The sequence below is a fragment of the Argiope bruennichi genome, chromosome 3, assembly GCF_947563725.1.
Source record: "Argiope bruennichi chromosome 3, qqArgBrue1.1, whole genome shotgun sequence".
Classification (NCBI taxonomy): Eukaryota; Metazoa; Arthropoda; class Arachnida; order Araneae; family Araneidae; genus Argiope; species Argiope bruennichi.
Genome location: NC_079153.1, coordinates 43,651,713 through 43,670,252, shown reverse-complemented (window position 1 = coordinate 43,670,252; position 18,540 = coordinate 43,651,713). Strand labels below are relative to the sequence as shown.

Here is an 18,540-nt window from a genome sequence, read left to right as displayed (position 1 = left end):
TTCCAGATGTAATGCCCTGTAAAGGACACAAGTGTAAAAGACATCATTGTTGTCATCCTGTTCAATGTATAGAGGTCGGCTAAATATACACCTACTATTTCAAATACGGCTGCATTTTCAACTTGGTCAGCAGGCAATGAAACTGAATCAGTCATGGGAGATTTATCTTTACATCTACGATACTTAGTATTGGCATTCCATATTTTTTGGATAATTTTCTTACCACCTGATATCCAATACTTTTCATGTATTATGATGAGAAGCCTTGGTGTCCCAGCAGGATAATTCGCAGTATGAAAATGCTCTACAAGTCCCTGTGTAAAGATACAATTATTAGGTAATAAGACAGGTGACAGAAAATAATGATTATTTATACTTTCAGTAATTCGAGTTTTCATATGAATGGCATTGTTTTCATCTCTAAATACTCACAGATTAGGAGTAGATTTCTCATCTGGAAGACTTTGAGCTTGTAACTGGATCTCAGCATTCTCTATCTCCTCTACTATTTTTCCCTTTCTTTCTCTCATTGACAGTAGTTCAAGCATTATTAACAAATATGAGAACCCAAGCTAGTAATCTTGAGTGAAATTTGGAAAATTTCCTAATATACCATAATATCTTTGCTTGTGACAAATTTAAATGACATAGTCTGACTTTTTTTTCTGAAGAAATTTCTTTAGTTTCACAATAAATTAATTCAGTTGTGTACCATTTATTTGGCGACTCTAATAACCATAAAGGACCTTCCCACTAATATGACAACCAAATGACTAAGTGAGCATCCTCGAGAGATTAAGTTAGCAGAATTCATTTTTCCTGGTATATATCACCATTTGCTGTTATAAAAAGAAGGTCTTTATTTCTTTCGTTCGATTCATATGAAACTTACTGTAGCTGGGTGTGTGTATTTAAGCCAATGAACGATGCTTTCTTGTCTTTTTCTTATTTATTTTTGCACACACACACACACATATAATAACACACATGGACGATGATCACACATATATAAGGTAACACATAATACTATATACAATTAAAGTAGAAAATGCCGCTAACAAAGAGCGAACGAATACTTCTTTTTGCCACTAACAAAAGAGCGAGCGGTGTCTGCTTGCACCAGTTTCACACCAACTCTCAGGGTCAAGTCTTTCCAAAATAAGCTTAAGTGCGCCTCCCCCACATTCCAAACATACATAGGGTTTAGCGCATACTGCACCATCTATGTTCAGTATTAATCTTTACTGTATGACTAAATATACAAAGAATAAAAAATACTAATAAAATAATTAAATAAAAACAAAATATTATAAATAAAGAAATCACATAAACACTTACTATCTCCTTTTTTTTTTTTTTTCAACCAATACAATGCAACCATGGAATCACTCTTAAAAATTGTTTCCATTTCAGTAATGTTAATTGCTTATTGCACTGAATGTGCCAACCTGGCCCCAATACAGCATGCCAAAAGCTCTAATGTAAGGATTGTCACCTGTTTTAAAGTAGCTATTCTTGTTTTTGCCCTGTTGTGCAATTTTTACACCTTGGAAGGTATCTGTAGTCAAGAATATGCAAGTTGCATATGCCTCTTTAGAGGCATCAACAAAAACGTGCATTAGTTATATCATTAATTTCAAAATAATGCGAAATTTCTACATCTGCAAGTTTATTTATTTCACTCCACCACTTTAGAAATGGTTTCATAATATCATTAGGCAAAGGTGAATCCCAAGATAATTTTAATTTCCACATGTTCTGCAACAGTATTTTAGGTAGTAGAGTGCCTGGGCATAAAATTTCGAGTGGATCTAAAATTTTCTGTACAGCTGCCAAAATAAACTGTTTTATTATATCATTCTCAGTTTTTAAATTTTCAACAGAAATATTGCACTCTAGCACATCTTTATTTAAATTCAATATAATTCCCAGAATTTTAGTTATTCCTGTATTCTTTGATATATATTTGCATTCAATATTACTTTCCCAATTTCATAAATTAAAACAGTTTTGTGGCAAAATTTCCCTAGATTTTAAAATAGACTTCTTGTTGACTAACATTTCCCACGCCCACAACACAATTGTCAACATAAAACGACGGTTTTAAGTTATTGGTTATTTCAGAATCAACTGTGGGCATATTTTCGAGCAAGTGTGAGTATTGCTGCTAATAAGAAAGCGACTCGATGACACACCAAAACCTATTCTAATAGTAATACTATCGGTTTTCTCAACCGCCCGATGGGATAGAAAATGAGATGTTTCGTTTTCACACTCTACCTTTTCAATCATTTTTAATTCTTCCCATTCCTTAAACACAACCTTATAATCCTCTAAAAGGTCGTTCCATTATGCACGTTCGCACATTTTTTAATACCGCTACCAAGTCAATTCTTTATTTGAAGGCAACTCAGTAACATTTGATTTTTAAAGTAAAGTTCTTATTTACCGTTCGGCAGAATTTTCATATTTTTCTTAAATTCCTCAATCATAAATAAAAAAGGTGTCCGCTTTTGAATGCTCATTATTTTTTATTTAATATCTGAATTGAATCAAGAATTCCATAGCTTTCGAGATTCCATAATTCATTGATAGAGGGATCTTTAACGTTTATAGAAATAACAATTAAAACAGTATCACTGTTTGTACAACCAACACCTCCTAAAGTACAGTAGGTGTATTTTAGGACGTGTTGGTACAACATGTATTTGCAACTTCGTGTTTCCCAGTTAAAATATTATTATTATGCAATGTCTGCTCCTATCAATAAACCAATTTAGCAATCATCAAATTCTAGATCTAACAAAATCATACCCTTTTTATTCAACTCATTAATCACCTTAGGATTACTAACTTTTGGCACTGTGCCACAATTCCTCTTTTCCGTGAAAGCTTCAGTAGGAAGATTGTATGAGTCATCTAGTGAATCTCTGCGTCCTCCCCCAATAACATATGCTGCATTTTTATCTTATTATTTGATTTTATGCCCAACTTCTCGATTACGCGTTTTGAAATGTAAGAATACTTAGATCCAGTGTCAATCAAAGCTCTTACGGTTATTGCTCTTTTAAAAGCGCACATTTTCTCATTTAAAATCATTAGAAATACATTATTTTTACTACAACTGTTAGGCAATGAATTAGTTTCAAAAACATCAGACTTATTCTTAAGATTTTCTTTAAGATGGTCCACATATAAAATAATGGTGCGGCTTGGCACAATATAAGTATGCATTTTTTAGTTTACAAAAATTTGGAAAGTGCAAAACTGAGAAACAACAAAAACATGCTAGATTTTTCAAAATATACTTTTTCTTTTCATAAAGACATATTTCTAACTTATAAATGGCCCTTGGAAGAATGTTTCTTATTACAAAAGATGCATGGTAAATTTCACTTACGTGTGCTATTCCTACTATCAGTGCTTACCATTGTCGCAGCAGTAAGGTAATTATCCAGTTTGTTTACGGCCTCTCGTTTATTATTATTATTATTATTATTATTATTGGAAGGAGAACTGAAACTACTTTACGCTAATTTTATTATTTCTTACGGTTTTCAACACGAGATTCATCTTTCATACTTCTGTTTCGTTTCCGACTATCAATATTTCTTCAGGTCGACAAAACTCTACTTAAGGACTTAAAAAATCGCCATATTTTTCTTGGGTGCGTCCAAGGCTCACCAATGCTCTTATCTTGGCTTCTAACTCGTCATAAAAAGATGGTAGGCCCTTTTCGAACGTGCTTTAGTCGCATTTTTTATAACCATAGATAACAAATCCCTTACGTTTATTTGCACTAATAAATCGTCACGTCAGAATCTCGTGGTGAATTGCATATAAGCCAGTAACAGCGCTTCTGCCCGAACAGCTGTTTTGGCATAATCGGATTGTTACTGGACTGCTAACCTAAAGGTCCCAGGTTCTATCCTAGCGCGTCCCTACCTCTTCATTGGTGACCTCGGACGCTGAACCTTCAATCTTCTTACAGCTGTTGTGGCGCCATCTGCCCGCAACTAAAGTCGCCAGACTCACTTGGCGCAGCAAAGTCGTCAGACTCACGTGACGCAGCAACCCAAAGTCGCCAGACACACTTGGCGCATCAGCACCCACAAAAAAAAAAAAAAAAAAAACGCTCGCCATAACGCTTGGCGCTATTCAAACTGGGTACCGGCCCATTAAGACAACAGCTACTCCTAATAATACATCACCACTCAACGCCGTATCGTTCGTCTCCCCTTCGACTCACTGGAGGGAGAGTACTGTGGTGAATTGCATATAAGCCAGTAACAGCGCTTCTGCCCGAACAGCTGTTTTGCCGAAATCGGTTAGTTACTGGACTGCTAACCTAAAGGTCCCAGGTTCTATCCTCCCGCGTCTCATACCGCTTCAATCTCTTGTAGTTGAGCGATCGCTTATGGATAAAGTTGCGCGCTCGCTTATGGCTGTAGCAGGGCAACTCTCCACCAAGCGAGCCGCATTCGATGCAGGCACAACGGCTTGCAAGAGATATTGCATTTTCTCCTCATTAGGAATACTTGCGTCGTCGTATATTTTCCAAAATTCATTCCAGTAATCCTTAGCATTACCGTCAAACTTTTTTAGCGCTATTTTCGAAAATTTAAATTTTCTGTTTTCAGAAATTTTTGTTGTAGATGACTCTTTCAAAGACACTTCTTCAATTTGTGAGCACAGCTCAAAATATATGTCTTTATGTTTTTCAGCAGACAGAAAATCTTCATACGCTGCTTCGGCGTCTTGGTCTTTCAAAATAAGATCAGTTATTTCTGCTTGGAACTTCTGCAAGCACAAAAATTTATCGGCAATTTGTGATTTCAAAACCGAAGGTTCTTTCATATTAGGAGCTTCTTTACTAAGCTTATATTCAATCTTCTTAGCACAAACTGTAAACGACGTATGGAGCTATTTCCTTTGTATTTTATGCGGTGTCACATCCGTTTTTTCAGACTCAAACTATCAACTAAGATCAGTGCTAGAAATTATTAGCGTAACTCTATGCTTCTCAGTATTTCAAATAATTGTGCTGGTCTAACATCTACCAAATATCTGTTTTAGTTGAATGAATTTAAAAATATACTGAATAAACAAGAATGTGTCATATAAAATAGCTCTGATTGGCTGGCCATTCGCAACAAATAGAATAACAAGGATAAGTGGTGTCTGGGACACAATGCGATTTTTTTTGGAGGGGGGGAGGCATCTAGTCATTGTCAGTGGTTGTATTGAAGTGGGGAGGGGTTCAGCTAATTAGTGGAGTTCAATAAAGTGTGTGTTCAAAATGTAAGGCATTCCTAAAACTTCCTGATTTTTTTTCCTTTGAAGCTGAGAAATTTTCTCAAAAATTGTACAGTTCTTGATTTAATGCAGCACAGCAAAATTGGTTCATACAAAGTAAAACCTTATTTGCCTGTCTTTTTAATAGATTTTTATTCATAGGAATTTTGTTTGCTAATCTGTATATATGAATGTATTGTATGTGATTTTTATTTTATTTTATTTATTACATTCAAAATATGTAGTTATCTTTTATGCAACAGGCTGTGCACGTAATGTAGCATTTTCTGTAAAATATTAAACAAAGCTTCATTGTTTCAGTGGGAAAATCATGCTCGGAGCTTGCGCCTTGAAGAGGAAACTCACCAAAAGATCATAGATCGAATTAACGAAAAAGTGATGGCAAGTGAAGGGACGTGGATTGATTGGCAATATCTGAGAAATGCAGCTGCCCTTCTAGCAAAGGTAAATTTCTGTTTTAATCTATATAAAGCAAGATTTAATCATTAGAAAGAGAGAGACCTTCAGATTTTATCTTAATGCCACAAAATTTCTTATGTGAATCTGTAAGGGGTAATGGTCTTTCTTACAGTTGTCAAGATGTTTTCATCAAGAATATTAACCTTTTGTGTAATACTAGTTGCTTTTGGTGACCATCTAGTGGATCAAGAATAATGGTTTCTAAAATATTTAATTAAATGTAATTAATATAACTTGCTGTAAATAACTTCTTCAGCAAAGTATTTTTAAATTTCAAATTTCAATTTGCATCTAATGCATACTATTTTTTTAAAAATTTACACTGTTCTATTCATTGTGCTTTGAATTTTCCTAATCTTCTGTTATCTTATTTAAAATTTAGAATGAAAAAGATAAATTTCAAGTATTACAAAAATTTTGCTCTAGAAATATTTTAAAATGTTTAATTTTATTCTACACTTTAATAAATTACCAACATTGCTTACTTGTTAAGTTAAACTTTAATTTTTACTTCAACAAAATTTTAAAATGCTCATTAAGAGCACCCTTAAGACAGAAATCTAACGGTAGAAATTGTTCTTGCTAACTATTACTACATACAACAATGAAGTTTACTTTTGTAATGTAAGTTTTAAAATATTTTTTAAAGCAATTAAAGTGGGTTTAAAAAATTTATAACAAGTAAATCAATATCATTGAAAAGATTTTTTTTTAATTTTAAGGTGATATAAAACTTATTTGTGTAATGCAATATTTTTGGCAGTTGTACTGAAAAAATCTTAAAATTTCACTTAATTTTAAAAAAATAATAATTCTAAGATCTTACCTTTCAAAGTATATTGGTACTAAATTTGGCAACTCTGGTTTTTACAATTTGTCCTCTTCAACACCAATACACACACGTATTCTCTTTTATTATTAGTACAGACTCTAGGAATTATGTACTTTAGAAATTTTTCAAAACAGATGTCTTCAGAAATTACAGGCTGATAGCATTTTGTTTGAAAAGCAAGATGAAGTACTGTCACTTAGAAGGTTCTTAGGTGAAGAACTTTCTAATTGCTATGTCAGTCTTGCAAATGTTATGATTTAACATTTAAATTACCTCATTTCCTTGCTCCGAATGTTAGTGATTTTATTTATTTGTAATGATAGTTATTTTTTAAAGATAATGCTTATGTACTACCTTTGCTAGAATGTCTAGTTAACCCTAAAAAACTCAAATCTCATCTCCAGCAAATAAAATAGTATCAGGCATTCTCCAGCAAGTATACTTGGAATCGGAAAACTCATTTTGAGTAGTTTGCAACTGAAAATGATTCTGTATATTAATTATTAAAAATTATAGAGATAATTTTTAAATGAGGTGAAGATTTTTAATTTATCATGTTATGAATTAATTTGTAGTATTTGAAAATTGGACTTTTTTTTTTTTTTCCAGTGTCGGTACACTCTTCAATATACTTATCCATATGCTTATTATATGGAGAATGGTCCTAGGAAACAATTGGTAAGTCTTTTTTTAGAAATATTTTTAAGTATATTCTATAGTAACAGTTGTAGTTATATGAAATAAAATGAATGTAGTCAATATAAGATCCATTGCTGATTTTTGCTGCTTTGTTTGGAAATGATGAATTCCTATTTTGAAAGTAGGTAGTTTTATTAATTTGAGAATTATTTAAGTTCAGTTACTATTGCTTGTTTTGTTACATTCATTTAGAACAAACGTTCTTTATACCTCTGCCTTTGTGAAGGTTCGCTCATTTCTGTAAATAGAACTTAATATTTTAAAGCGGAAAATAAATTCCTTTCCTTCTTTTTTTTTATTTATGATTGAATTCAGCAATTTTAATACATTAGTTAGTTAGTTCAAAAATACAATGCAAACATTTTTCATTTAAAATTGGCTTACATTTCTCTAAATATTTTCATTATTTCATAAATATATAAATTATGTGTTTTATTTTGAATTATTAACAAAAAAAAGTGATTTTTTTTTTGTTAATAATGCAAAACATAACTTATAATTTATATATTATAATTTCCTTATTACAGAATAATCATGAACAAATGGTGTATGTTATAGCAAAGCAAATTAATTATATAGCAGTTAAGCAAAATTGTTCATTATAAAAAAAAAGTTAGTCGTCTGTTGTGTTTCATATAACCTTTTAGTGGAAGTGTTATATATGGTATAATGATAACAATAAGAGTTTGTAATGTACTTATTCAGTTTAATTATTTCTAAACACTAATTAGTTAAAGGTGCCTTGTCTAACTAAAACCTTGTTTGAGCTTCCAAAAATGTTACATTTATAACGTATTCTTCTCATATCTAATTCTTTTATTTTAATTGTTCTCTTTTACATATCTATATTTTTCTTAAATGCCATAAAATAAGGCCTCTAAATCCTTGGGAAAAAGTTGTAAAGAAGATATATATTGATGCTTTGACCAATTTGAAATATTAAAATACAGTTATTTCTCTTCTATTGGTTAAATACAATGTTTGAAAATTTTAAAAAACATACTTTAATTGCTTAAAATCTCTTTTCTAGTGTCACTAAGCAAGATGCTAGTAATATTTTAGATAATCAAATATCTAAATTAATGCATTATCAAGATAACAGTTTATTAGAATGACATTTAATTTTCCTCAAAAACTTGATTCATGTAATTAGATATTGACAGATAACTTATAAAAAAATCATAGTATTGGTAAGTTTATTATGATTTTTATTAATATTTAATGCATGAAAAAATAAAATCAAACATGTGTTTTATTTAGTTTGAATATCAGCAAGCTCAGCTGGAAGCAGAGATTGAAAATCTCTCTTGGAAAGTAGAAAGAGCTGAAAGCACAGACAGAGGGGTATGGAAATTTTCTGTTATAATTCAATACAAATGCTAGTTAATGTTGAAAATTATTAGTGTGCAAATTGAAGAGTGAAGAATACTTGATTTTGTTATTTATTTCACTTTTTCACATTTATTTATAATTTACAGCCTGCTGCTGTTCATGGCATATTAAATTAATTATAAATATCAAAAATATATATTATCCTATATTTTAGGTTTCATCTACAAATAGATTGATAAACAGTTGATAAAACAAATTGAGTCAAAAATCTCTGTTTTTTCAATATACCAGATAGAAAAGTAATTTTATATACAAAAATATTATAACAACTAAATGTGATATATTTATGTATGTTAAATGTGCATATATTTATAGATATGTATATATTATGAATTTGTTATATTGGTATCCTGCACAATTGGTTTCATGGTAATGTGGTGAATAGCATATAAGCCAGTTAACAACTACGCTGCATGAGCAATTGCTTTTGCATATGGTTATGTTACTGGACTGCGAACCACAAGGTCCCAGGTTCTATCCTTGTGCATCTCAATCCCCTAAATTGGTCACCTCGGACGATGAACCTTCAACCTTCGTACATCTGTTGTGGCGCCATCTACCCACAGCAACCAAAGTTGTCAGACTCACTGGATGCAGCAACCCAAAGTCGTCACACTCGCTTGATGCAGCATCAGCAACCACTCACCCATACATGTTCGCCATAACGCTTGACGCTACTCAACTGGGTACATTAGACAACAGCTAAAATACATCAACAGTCATATAGTTCTTCTCACCTCCGACTCATTAAAGGGAGAGTCTGTAGTGAATAGCATATAAGCCAGTTAATAACTACGCTGCATGAGCAATTGCTTTTGCATAATGGTTATGTTACTGAACTGCAAACCATAAGGTCCCAGGTTCAATCCTCGCGCATCTCAATCCCCTAAAGTAATATTGAAAGGAAGAGAGTTTTACAGATAGCTTGAATGGATACCAAGTCAATAACAATGGCTTTGATGACAAAAGTGAAAATTTCAGAAATCATTGACGTCTTGACTATCCTCCTGGAAGTTTATTTGCTTTGTTGCAGAAACTATTAAAAGAAAAACCAAGGGACAAAGCTGAAAGAAATTAGTAATATAGTTGTTGAGTTGAGTTAATATGAATAATTGATTGAATTCTCAGGAATTTTGATCTCCAATGAGTTCTCCCTGAGTGTTTTCTGCTGTTGTGGTTGTTTATTATCAGTTTGCTACTTGTTGATTTCTGCTAATGCTGTTTTATGTACATTTTACGTTTATGTGCTTTTTTGTGTAGAATTAAGCATTGTTATCTTGCACTTTGTTTATTTGCCTTGTCACTATAACCCACCAAACCAATTTTTCAGTAACATTAGTCTCAGAAATGGGATTCTGCAGTTACAAGATTTAAGGTCTCAAGTGAAGATAGCTGAAAATGGCTATCTGATTGTTATGTTTAAATCTATGGAAGATTATTTAAAGAAATTTATGCAAGAAGAAATGCAGAATGAAAGAAAGATGGGCAAAAGAAAATGCTATGAATTTGTGGTCTTGGAACAAAGAAATGGAAGTTGGGAATGAAGCTAGATGTGTATAAAGAACGGAAAAGGTTATCCAGGATGGGAAAAGAAAATATTAGAGAAATAAAGAACAAATTTCAAACAGAGATCAGCATCATCAAAAATGAACTTAGTGCTCTGGAAATATAAGTGTAATAAGGAGGGACATGTATAGAATGGTTGCTAGAAAATCATCATGTGACCATTTCGCGAAGTAAATCCTCTCCGAATAAAGCCCCCAAAGAAGGGCTGAAACTTTTCCAACTTAGCCTTGGAAAAAAATGGATTGTTTTTGGAAGGATCTGTCAGTAATCTCGCATGTTGGATGTTGATGGACACCAGTGGACAACTGTATTAAGAGAAGACTTGACCCAGAAATGAAAGAGGCAGCTTATTTACATGCCACCTAATATTTCGTAAAGATTGTTATTGTTGGAAAAATGATGATATATGAAAAAATGTATGCTACATTTGAATGTGGATCTAATAAATTCCAATATAGAGTCTATGTAGCATAAAACACCGATTTACTGTATTCTTAGTTTGGCCTTTCTACAAAAATATGGCTTTACTATGGATTTGGAGATGATTGTGATGAGATCAGAAGATGAAATTCCTTGGTGTACAAGCAATGTAAAGCTTGTAAGTAAAGAATTATGATTCTGCCTAATGAGATTTCCAGGTCAGCGTCCTTGATGGAGAGGGGGGGGATGTTACGAATTTGTAATATTACTTCCTTGCACTGTTAGTTTTATAGTAAGGAAAGAGTCTTGCAGATAGTTCTAAGGGATGCCGAGTCAGTGACCCCCAGTCTTGGCGACCAGTTGGTGACAAAATTACTGGAATTTCTGCAGTATCTCGATTAGAAATGAAGATATGATATCCTTCCAGATGCTTCTGTGCCATGTCATGGAATCTATAAAAAATTCATAAGAGTTAATTATGTTGTGATTTAGTGGAATTCAAATGAGTAGTGGAGTGAATCCTCTCGTTGGCAATGTTGATTGCCAATTAATTTTCTTCGAGCACTACATACTGTTGCAATTATTTGCTTGTGTGTTAAAAAGAAAGTGATTTTGCAGTGTAAAATACCTTATGAGAATGTCGTCATATAGAAAATCTATAAATCAATTTATGGCTTTTAACTTGAAACATAGTTTTGGTACTGGTTTAAAGATGAAATAATTTTTAGTGGTTCTTAGTAATGATCATTTCAGAGAAATGAAACAATGTGCGAATTTCATCAGTGAATATTTGTTGCAGAATGAAGGAGAGAATTGGTAACCTTTATCATGAGTTATCTGTTCTGAAAGTGAAATGAAACCAAGATTAATGAAGTATTCGCACAGCAGTTTAGTATGTTAAAGGTATATCTGTTAATCCAGAGATGCAATGAAAATCTACCCAACTCATGAGTTGTTATAAAGATAATTTTTGAATTTATGTGATTAAAAGAAGAGCATATATTGAACTCAAAGTGAATATATTATAGACATATATGTAATAAAAACTCTGGTAGAAAGAGTTGAAGAAAGATTAACATAAAATTATAATTTAATTCTTCTTCATAATGAAGAAGAATGTTCAATTTGTTAACTGATTTTAAATGTTTTTTGCCAAGTCATGACCAGCAATTAACATACTCAACATAGCGATGTGAACAATAAATGAAAGAGCATGTGAGAACATATTATATCTTCAAAAGGACACTTACTAAAATTTAACTAAACAAGCATTTATTTTGCAGTTTAATTTGGGAAAGTCGGAATCCTCACAATTTATAGATTGCAGTGAAGTTCAATTCAAGTGGATAGAAAATTATTAATTTTAAGAATAAAGTCGAACATGTATTGTATGCATGAAGAAAGGGAGAAGTTTCAGTTGGACAATGTCAATCATTGTTTTTGTTAACAGTTAGGGAGAAATTTTCAAATTAGAGGCAATTTTCAAAATATATTATCTATGATGATGCATTTATGCATCAAAGTTACTTACACTCTGTTAAGAGCCAAAGACAAAAAGACTATCAAAATTCATCCGTAATTTTTATCCATAAGAAAAAGGAATTCCTCTCTATAGGAATATGAAACTACTGAAAATTATTAATTTGGTAATTTTATGGGCTGTGAAGATACGGATGAAACAATTTTTTCTTCAAACAGTGAAAGTTAGTCGTTAAATTTTGAGGTGTGACAAAGATTAAAGGTTCATGCGATAATTAAGCAAAAATAGCTTTTAATTTTATAATTTAAGCAACATTAAAATTCATTTTAAACATATGAATGAATTGAATTTATTACAAATATATGGAGTAATTTCTTACACACAAACATGGGAAAGAAATATGAATTATTTTTTGACTGAGGAAAAATATCCCATGATATTTAAAACTAAAATTTCTTCATTATTGCTAAACATAGACTATTTAATTTCTTCTCCTGAGAATATAAAGTCCTTGGAGTAGAAGAGAACCAGCATAAAAAAATATATGCACATTATAAAATATAAAATAGTTGTTCTTCGGATAGCTGAAGATAGCTTGGAACTTCTCATTGTGTAAATGAAGACTGAATAAATTTTAAAATATGAATGAGTCTTTTGTATTTTTGGATGAATTTAAGTATGTGATAAATGTAATTAGAACATGATGTTTATAAACCAAGAAATGTTTTTAAACAAAAGAAATATAAATTATAGCTTTTAGTTATTAGAGTTCAGTTCTTTTTGTTAAAGAAACCATATGTGAGGAACAGATTAAAATTCTAACTTTTTTTTAAATAGAATGACTTTGCTATGTGTACAGTGTTTTAATTTATTAATGTACCCTTTTTAGAGCATTTAATTAATCTATAACTATCCAATAATTTTTTATAGGATTTAGAAAATCAAATGGACGTAGCAGAGAAACTCAGGACGACTCTATTAAAAGATTTCTTGTCTGTGTGATGCATCCTCTTTTTAACTGAATGAAGTATTTTTGTACACCATTTTGTAAAAAAAAAGTCTCTGACCCCATGGATTTTATTTTTGAATCTTTCTCTGTATTTATTAGCAGTCAATCTTAATTTAATTCAATCTGTAACAGAGAAGTAAAGCATTCATCTGCCTGCTTGATGTATTCTCAGTTCAGTTCCATCACATGACAGCTGAGGCTCAATTAGAATCTTTTTACATAGTATTTATTTTGTAAAAAGTTTTGTCTGGAGTTGCTTGTTCACAGAACTTTCAGCGCATTATCCTTCATGATGATTATGGAGGACAAGCTGTATAATGAGTATTTGTAACTGTTTGAATTGATTTTTAATATGTGTCAGACTATTAATTTGTTGAAAATCTTGTTGTATATTGTACAGTAAAAACCATTTTCCTAAATAAAACTATGCCCTTTTTTTAGAAAGGTGTCTATGTCTTAATGTGATTTTATATATATATAATATTGTTTTCTATCTGTACCTTTAAATTTGTTTATTATTTTTACTGAGGTGTATAAGAAAATTATTTAAACCTGCCCCCATATAAATTAATAATTATTTTTATCTGTATTTCATTTTAAATACAGAGTATCTACTTTCATTGTTACCCAATAATGAATTTCTCTTCCATTTGAAATAGGTATATATTACATATTAGAAAAGTGTTTTAAATTATTTCAAAAATTTTATTTTAAACTAATTAGGGTTTCCTCACGACAATAATTGAGGTAATCTATGGTATTCATATTTAGTTTCTTAATTTGATCAATTTTGTCCATATAAAAGTGAAATTTTTTTAAATTTAATATATTAATATGCCAAAAATAGTTCATTAAATATGACTAAAAGACTGTGGAACAATATAGACTTTTTAATTTTTTCTGCAGTACATTAACTATAGAGCATAAGACATTATTCTATATGTAATTTAGAGCATTTTTCTAACTGGCAATATATATATATCTTTTTAATGGTTAAAAATTAGCTATTTGGCCAAGATTAAAGTGGATACTCTGCATGACGTTTCAGGTATTATGTTTATTTGTTCCGTCCTAATTTCCTCCATAAGCGCATTATTTAAAAATTCATTGCAAATATGGAAATATATTTATATAAAATGATGCATTACCTTTAATCAACATCTGTATATTATGGCATTAGAATTACAAACTAGTCATTAAAACTATGCTAATTTTCAAATTATCAAAACAAAATCAATTTATCAATATGATGCAGTGAATTGATATGCACAATTAATTTTCATTTTCAGTGCTTTACAGATGCTTGCTCCAAACTTTTATCATTTGTATATTTATATTAATAACAACTTTCAAAAATGGAGAAAAAAAAGATGAAATTTATGAAAATGTGATGTTTATTTTTGTTGTCCTTTCTTACATAATTACTACGTGGCACTTCGGAAAAAGTAAAACAAAGATGACATGAAATTAAATGTTTATATAAGAAGAAAATTGTTTTTGACAGCATAGGTGTTTTTGTTGTTTTTCTCATTCCTGGACAAATTTTGTTAAGATTTCTATTTTTAAAAAAAACTTGTCATATGTTAATATATTAAAATACTTACTTTAAGCATAGCAGTTTGGATTTTTTTTCACCCTTGTTTCTAGCAACTGATTCCTTTTTAAATGTAATGAAAAATTATATTAATAGTTCAGCTATATTTACAATTCAAGCAGATTGTTTATGTAATATTGATTATAAAAATTCTTAAAAATGAATATCTTCCTAAAATAATAAGTTTTTAATGCTTTTATAAATTCAGCTTAAATGTCATGGAAATTACTGAAACTCCAAATGTATCTCTTTCACGACAGATGCTAAACGAAACTTTATGTTTACCTGTTATATTATTTATGTGCTTAATAAAAAATGTTTAAAAATCTATTTATTTAAATTTGGGATTCAAAGCAGGTGTACACAACAAAGTATTCAATTAAGAATTATTTACAATTGACGGATTCAGAAAAGTGTGATAAAGACTTCTCACCTGTACTCCTTTAAAAAAAATTTTTTTTAAAAATCGACATCAAAACATTAGTGGAAAAATATTTAACAAACTTAATTCTATTGAAGGGACTGTACTTAATGCTCACAATTAATCGGCACATTTTTTTTAATGCTTACCTGCATGCACTTAACTCGCATAAAATATGAAATGTATAAATAGTATCAAGATAAGCATTAAAAGCATAATTTTCCTCATTTTTGTAATAGTTATTTATTTTTTGAAATTTAGTGATTGCTTTAATATAGTTGAACTATCTTTTAAAAACACTTTAAAATTTTAAATATAGTTACATTAATAATATTAAATTTGTAATAATCAATGTTGCTTAGTAAAATTGCTATTACACTTCTTTCCATTTATATGCGTTGTACGTCTGTTCCTTGAAAAATGTGTAAATATGCTTTACTGTATTTATTGACCTCAATATCTCTGTGTTAGTCTCATCATTTTAGAGTCATTAATTGTAATTTAAATAAAGCTAATTTAAAGGTATTAAATAAATTTAAATAATTACTCGAAATTTAAAGTTATTAAAAGTCACCATTGTTTTTCTTATAAGACTATGAAATATGAATTTCTTGGAAGATAAATTACCTTTGTCTGTGTCTACTTTCAAATGAAACATGGTATTTGAAATAAATAAGTAAGCAAGGCCGAATTTAATAAAAAAATTAATGGAAGAGAAAAATTGAAAAATATGCATACAATTATATTCATATATAATAAAATCAAATTAACTATGTTCTAAAAAAATTCTAATCCCTCACACCCCGGCTTCATAATAACTTTATCTTCTGAATAGCAAGGGCTGTTAATTTTCTTCTAGAATCAAAACGTTGAATTGACAAATTCTATTCTGAATCTCTATAAGATCCAAATTCCAAGTTTTATTACAAAAAGGTGAAGACACTGTTCGTTCACTCTCCAGTGAAAACAGCGCTATAATCTACACAGATAGTTCCTCTGATATTGACTGTAACAGAGGTGGTGCTGGTATCTCCATCATTTATCCCTCAGGATATAAAGTCAAACTCAAAATACCCACTGGCCAAATTGCTTCAAACTTCATAAGCGAATTAATCGCTATTAAAGAGGCTCTTGCCCATTTTCGCTCTCATTCTCTAAACGACTCGATAAAAGAAATTGTGATTTTCTCAGATTTAAAATCAGCACTCAAAGCCATACATAACGGTAAAACAACAATAACGCAAGAAATAATACCCTTCTCCATTTACTAAATATACCTTGCACTCTCCAGTGGATCCCAGCTCATATTGGATTTCAGGGGAACGAATGTGCTGATGCCCTTGCAAAGGAAGCACGCAACGAAGACCAACCTCGAGTAATCACCTGTGCAGATGCGAATGCTGCCGCCAGGCGAAGGATCTACAACCAGCATCTTAGCAAGGCAACAATCCCCGATCTAAACTTTCCAAGAAACCTTTCCTTTACTAAGCTACGTACTGGACATATAAAGGCATGAAGATCTCACGAACCAACATAAAATCCTATCCCATCTGCAAGTACTGTCCCCATTCGCAACTAACTCCATATCATGTTTTTGACTGCCAGGACATTATCGGTTCCTACTTTCAACTTGGAGCACCTCCAATCGAAATCCTCCATAGCCATCAGGCTCCAGAACTTGCAGATCTTGTCACCAAGGCTTTTGGAGGACTCTAATCTTTTGCACTAACACTGTATGCATAGACACGACAACAACATAAAATACAAATAGTTCTTAAATTCATTTTTTCCTTCTTTTTACCTCTTATTCGGTATGATACATTGTGCTCTCACTTTAGCTTGGACAAGGGCATCTTGACAATAACTAAATAATAATTAAAACTAACAATTAATAGCTAAATTAATTGTTAGTTTTAATTATTTCATTAAAATTACAAAGAATAAAAAATGCTAAAGAATTGAACGAGTACTTCTTCAAATTATTGTTTTGCATATATATGGGTCAGGTTTCGTCCTCATCATCTGACCACGGTTTAAAATTACAATGCTGCTTTAAAACGGGTCGTTCATATAACTAAACTAAAACATATATATGGGGAAAAGATTAATTTCTATGATTTGGAAAACAAAGCGAAATGAGGGAGGGAGCTATATTTCCAAAAGATTACCACGAAAAATATTAAAACTGTCATCTAAACCAGCAGAAGTGGTCTCTCCGAAATTCATTCACATATTCTCTAATAAAACTGTTATCCTCCTCATTTCACATAAAATTGTGGACATTGGGTAAGATTACGAAAGGGCATTTGTTAAATATAATTTCAGCCACAGGACCACATACTAAATTTCATTTATTAAAACCATCGTGTTTACACGCATGCGAGGATATCGACCGAGAGGTAAGCAAACCTTTGGCAGAACCGGTGTTCGATAAAAGTTTACAGGAGATTTAAAATTTGATAAGAATATGCGTTTTCAATGCAAGGTTGCTTCAGGCTAGGCTGAGTTTCTCTGATGCATTTCTTTCTAAATTTAATAGAAATCTGCAAAAATGGAATAAGGTTTACATACAAAATTTCATGTATCTGTCAAAGCGTTTGTGAGCTATTAATATTTGCGTTGTGAGCTGTATTTACAGACAAACAGGTAACCTCCCCAGAAATATGAGGAACTTGATGAGGACTGAAACGTGAAAATTTGTCAAAATCTGGAATTGGAATTTTTCGACGTTTTTAATATTTTCTATACGAGAAAGTAAAGAAAGCGCTAAGTGTCAAAATTTTTCAAATACTAAATTTCATTTTTAAAAATTAAAGTTTATTTTACATTTTTACATTACATGTTGAAATACAGAATTCGAATTATAATAATTGCGAAATTGAAATGAAATTACATATTTGAAATTATAAAGCATACGTTTGTTATCACATTATAAACAAGTAATATATAAAACAAAATTTTCTAAGTCAATTCCTACTTAGGTCAACAATTTTTTTTTTAGTTACTTTTTATTAAATAATTACAAAATTGGCGACCAAATAGAAATTACTGGACAAATTTAATGAATTAATTAATATTTGAAAAAAAAACTGTATTAACATCAAGTATTAACAAGTTTAAAAAAATGTATTTGAACTTGAATAGATGAATAAAAAGTATTTTATTAACGATTGAAAATTAGAACAAGATATATATAGAGAGAGAGAGACTGTAAGCTAATAGTAGGCATTGAAAAAATATCAATTTGTGATTTGCGGGAGAAAATTTTTCATTAAATAAAATTTACCAAATTAAAAATAATCCATTCATTTAATGACAGTGAACTGTCATTAAATGAATGGATATTGAGAAA

At 30.7% G+C, this 18,540-nt stretch overlaps 1 protein-coding gene across 1 annotated transcript in view; it reads left to right on the top strand.

The window, feature by feature from the left end:
• Window positions 1–14,793, top strand: part of LOC129963065 (potential E3 ubiquitin-protein ligase ariadne-2-like) — a 33,019-nt gene extending 18,226 nt beyond the window's left edge. Inside the window, exons 11-14 of the mRNA XM_056077097.1 lie at window positions 5,617–5,760; window positions 7,217–7,285; window positions 8,567–8,650; window positions 13,095–14,793. Of these exons, the coding sequence (XP_055933072.1) occupies window positions 5,617–5,760; window positions 7,217–7,285; window positions 8,567–8,650; window positions 13,095–13,166 (369 nt within the window). The 3' untranslated portion in view covers window positions 13,167–14,793. The remainder of the gene's footprint in view (window positions 1–5,616; window positions 5,761–7,216; window positions 7,286–8,566; window positions 8,651–13,094) is intronic.
• The last annotated feature ends 3,747 nt before the right edge of the window (window positions 14,794–18,540 follow it).